Below are 3,838 nucleotides of genomic sequence, written 5' to 3' on the forward strand. Positions count from 1 at the left end.
CCCCCCCAGTTCCTGCCGCTGCTGTCCTGTCCGGACTGCTGTCCGAGGGAGGGGTTTCCCCTGCGTTTCCTCTAGCACTCCCAGCTCTGTTTCCGGGGGGCGGGAGGAAGATTGAGGAAGTCTGCCGTTCTTCTGCAACGTTTCTCCGGTTCCAGAGATCCGGCTTTCTGCCTGAGGGACCGCAGCCTGGGCTACCGCCTCCCTCTCTCCCTCCCTCTCCCGTCGGTGCTTACCCCTTCCGGGCCGCGCTCAGCCCCCACCTTTCCCCCTTTTTCCCCACCCCCGGCGGCCTTGGGCCCTGACGTCAGCCCTGTGTCCCCCAGGCCTCGGGCCAGCGGTGAGGAGCTGCCTCCCCCAGCCCCCGTCCCGCGGCCTCCAGCCGCCCCCAACCCCGCCCCACGGGCCCGGCGCCATGAGTGAGCTGGAGCAACTGAGACAGGAGGCCGAGCAGCTCCGGAACCAGATCCGGGTGAGGGCTGGTGTGCACTGCAGCTCTGGTCCTGGAGTGGGCCGGGGGTGGGGTGCCCCAGTTTCCCTTGCCTCATTCTCTCCACTCGCCAGATTCCTTTCCTCCTCTTGCTCTCTGCTCCTGCTTTCTCCTTTCTTCTTTGACTGGCTCTTCCCTGTCTTCCAGGATGCCCGAAAAGCATGTGGGGATTCAACACTGACCCAGGTGAGAACAACTCAGGGCTGAAATAGAGATTTAGGGAATGTGCAAGGACTGAGGCACACTGTTCAATGGGGTCCAGCTGCTAGAACCTCCCTGAGCTGTCTGTCTCCGCCCACAGATCACAGCTGGGCTGGACCCAGTGGGGAGAATCCAGATGAGGACACGGAGGACCCTCCGTGGGCACCTGGCAAAAATCTATGCCATGCACTGGGGGACAGACTCAAGGTGTGTGTGGGTTTGGTGTGGGGTTGCTGTGCTCATGGCTGACTTTATAGTGGGCGGGGGAAGGGCGGGCAGCCATGCAGATCCAGAACAATTCAGGTCGCTCTGGGGCCATTCTGTTGGGGAAGACCATGACTTGAAGACATCCTCATTGGGTCTGGAAAGGAACTTTTGGGCTGCTGCTGAGAGTCCTCTCAGAGTAGCGTCTTCCAGATAGGGAAGTGGAGTGGAAGGGTGTCCTGCCTCCAGAAGAGGGCTTCATGCCCTGATCCTTGGTCTCTCCCCTGCCACTCCCAACAGGCTGCTGGTCAGCGCCTCCCAGGATGGGAAGCTCATCATCTGGGACAGCTACACCACCAACAAGGTAGAAGCGCGCCCTGAGGCAGGCTGGGGCCAATCTGCAGGCCCCTGGCTGACTCTGACCTTGGCACTGCCCCTTCTCTCTAGGTTCATGCCATCCCATTGCGCTCCTCCTGGGTCATGACCTGTGCCTATGCACCCTCAGGGAACTTTGTGGCTTGTGGGGGGTTGGACAACATCTGTTCCATCTACAGCCTCAAGACCCGTGAGGGCAATGTCAGGGTCAGCCGGGAGCTGCCTGGCCACACCGGTAAGAGGGGCCTGGCAGCTGGGGGAGCTGCGCTGCCCTTCTCATTGGGACTTGGTTGACCAGCTCCTTTCCCCAGGGTACCTGTCGTGCTGCCGATTTCTGGATGACAACCAAATCATCACCAGCTCCGGGGACACCACCTGGTGAGATCTTGTTGGGGTTTCTGGGCTCATCCACAGGTCTTGCCTTGGGGGCCACTGATCTCAGTCCTTAGTAAGGTATACACCTTGAGTACAAGACAGGCTGGTCTTCCTTCTAAATACCTTTTATGGGCATGAAGCGGCTGTGGGAAGGCTCCCTCCTCCTGGGGCAAGCTCAGGCTTCCATGACCTAGAGAGCCCAGGGTCCTTTTCTTAAAGAGTTTCGAGGGGTGGGTAGGGAGGCAGGAAATCTCTCCTTTACCCCATTGGATTCCCTCCTTCCTTATAGTGCCCTGTGGGACATAGAGACCGGCCAGCAGACGGTGGGTTTTGCAGGACACAGTGGGGATGTGATGTCCCTGTCATTGGCCCCCGATGGTCGCACCTTCGTGTCAGGTGCCTGTGACGCCTCCATCAAGCTGTGGGACGTGCGGGACTCCATGTGCCGTCAGACCTTCATCGGCCACGAATCTGACATCAACGCCGTAGCTGTAAGTTCTGAGGCCAAAGCTGGGCTGGCCCTTTGCCCTGCCTGGTGGCTGGCCTTGCTCTGTACCCTCTACTCACTCTGGGCCTGTGTCCTGTAGTTCTTCCCCAATGGCTACGCCTTCACCACGGGCTCTGATGATGCGACATGCCGCCTCTTTGACCTTCGAGCTGATCAAGAGCTCCTCATGTATTCTCATGACAACATCATCTGTGGCATCACCTCCGTTGCCTTCTCACGCAGTGGTCGATTGCTGCTTGCTGGCTATGATGATTTCAATTGCAACATCTGGGATGCCATGAAGGGTGACCGTGCAGGTGAGGTGCCTTGGAGCTGGGGACCTCTTTGGACAGGGGCTCCTGCGGGTGGTGTTGATAGTGGTGGAGGCAGGAGTGGGGCCAGGGAAAGCAGGCCAGGTCAGTTACATGCCCTACCTTCACAGGTGTCCTTGCTGGCCACGACAACCGCGTGAGCTGCCTGGGGGTCACTGACGATGGCATGGCTGTGGCCACAGGCTCCTGGGACTCCTTCCTGAAGATCTGGAACTAACCCGTCTGGGAGGGCCCTGCCCATGCCCACACTACAGGCCGGGAGCTCTGGGGCTGGGTGCACCAAGCTCCCTCCCCGGTGGGCCCTGGGGCCCTGCTCCCCCACCCAGGTTTGGTTCCTCCCGGGGCCCCCCACTGCGGAGATAAAGATGGGGGTAGAATGGGGGGAAGAGAAGGGGCAGAAAGCCTTCTTCCTTTTGCTACCCTGGGGTTGGAGCCTCATCCCTCTGGAGGGCCAGAGGCAGGAGGTGGGAACTCCAGGGGCTGGCTTTTTTAAAACTGGTTTTATTTTAATTTTTATTATATTTTCAGTTTTTCCATAAAGGAACCAATTCCAACTCTGTGCCTGGTCTCCACCTTGCTTGTATTTCACTTCGGTTTCTGCTGCCTGTGGGGGGGGCGGGTTCCTCAGTCCCAGGTTCTTTCATGCCAAAGCCATAGCCCCTGGCAGAGTATCTGCACAGATCCATGGCCACATGTTCTTGAAGGCACCTAGCACTCTGGCCTGGCCACAGCTTCCCCTGCCTTTGACTTTTGGCTCCCAGCCCAATGTCCCTTCTCCAAATCAAGACAACAGACACTTTGAGGGAGAACACACTGAGTTTATTGGAGGGAGAGGAATATTTACAGGGGCAGGTCAAACAAAGAAGTCACACAGAGGAAGGGGTAGGAAGACTGTAGGGACAAGGTGGACATGGGGGTACAGAATGGCCCCTGCACCAACCCCAACCTGGGCTGGAGAGCAGCCAGGGGCTCAGACGGATCAAAAAGAATAGCAATGGAGTTGGAGTCCCTGGGCTGGGGGCTCAGGGGCTTGTAAACATTGACCACTCTCAGAAAGGGATGGGGTGGGAGAGGGCTCCCCTACACTTCCTCTTCAGGGTTAAGGCCTCTCCAGGCTCAAGGGCCCCCAAAGTTCAAAGTCTCTTCAGCTGAGGGGAAGGAAGAGACAGGAAGAGTATCGTGCCCCTCCCCCTGCATTGGCTGTGGCAGGGGTGGGGTGGGGGTTACATTCAGTCACAACAGTAGCCCCCTACTCCCCTAATGCCACCAAATACTGGTGAGAGGGAAGGGGGAGCTGGGGGGCCAGCAGCAGCAAGACTTTTCCCCCTGGCCCATCACCCCCTTATTGCTTTAGAGAGAACATTGTCTTTTCACGGA

General features: G+C 58.5%; 1 protein-coding gene across 1 annotated transcript in view; it reads left to right on the forward strand.

Annotated features, from left to right (window-relative positions):
* Positions 1–3,027, forward strand: part of GNB2 (guanine nucleotide binding protein (G protein), beta polypeptide 2) — a 5,205-nt gene extending 2,178 nt beyond the window's left edge. The window contains exons 2-10 of the mRNA XM_006859642.1: positions 324–469; positions 635–673; positions 789–895; positions 1,193–1,256; positions 1,340–1,502; positions 1,579–1,645; positions 1,932–2,133; positions 2,230–2,446; positions 2,572–3,027. Of these exons, the coding sequence (XP_006859704.1) occupies positions 413–469; positions 635–673; positions 789–895; positions 1,193–1,256; positions 1,340–1,502; positions 1,579–1,645; positions 1,932–2,133; positions 2,230–2,446; positions 2,572–2,678 (1,023 nt within the window). The 5' untranslated portion in view covers positions 324–412 and the 3' untranslated portion in view covers positions 2,679–3,027. The remainder of the gene's footprint in view (positions 1–323; positions 470–634; positions 674–788; positions 896–1,192; positions 1,257–1,339; positions 1,503–1,578; positions 1,646–1,931; positions 2,134–2,229; positions 2,447–2,571) is intronic.
* The last annotated feature ends 811 nt before the right edge of the window (positions 3,028–3,838 follow it).

This window comes from Chrysochloris asiatica, unplaced genomic scaffold (assembly GCF_000296735.1).
Source record: "Chrysochloris asiatica unplaced genomic scaffold, ChrAsi1.0 scaffold00034, whole genome shotgun sequence".
NCBI lineage: Eukaryota > Metazoa > Chordata > Mammalia > Afrosoricida > Chrysochloridae > Chrysochloris > Chrysochloris asiatica.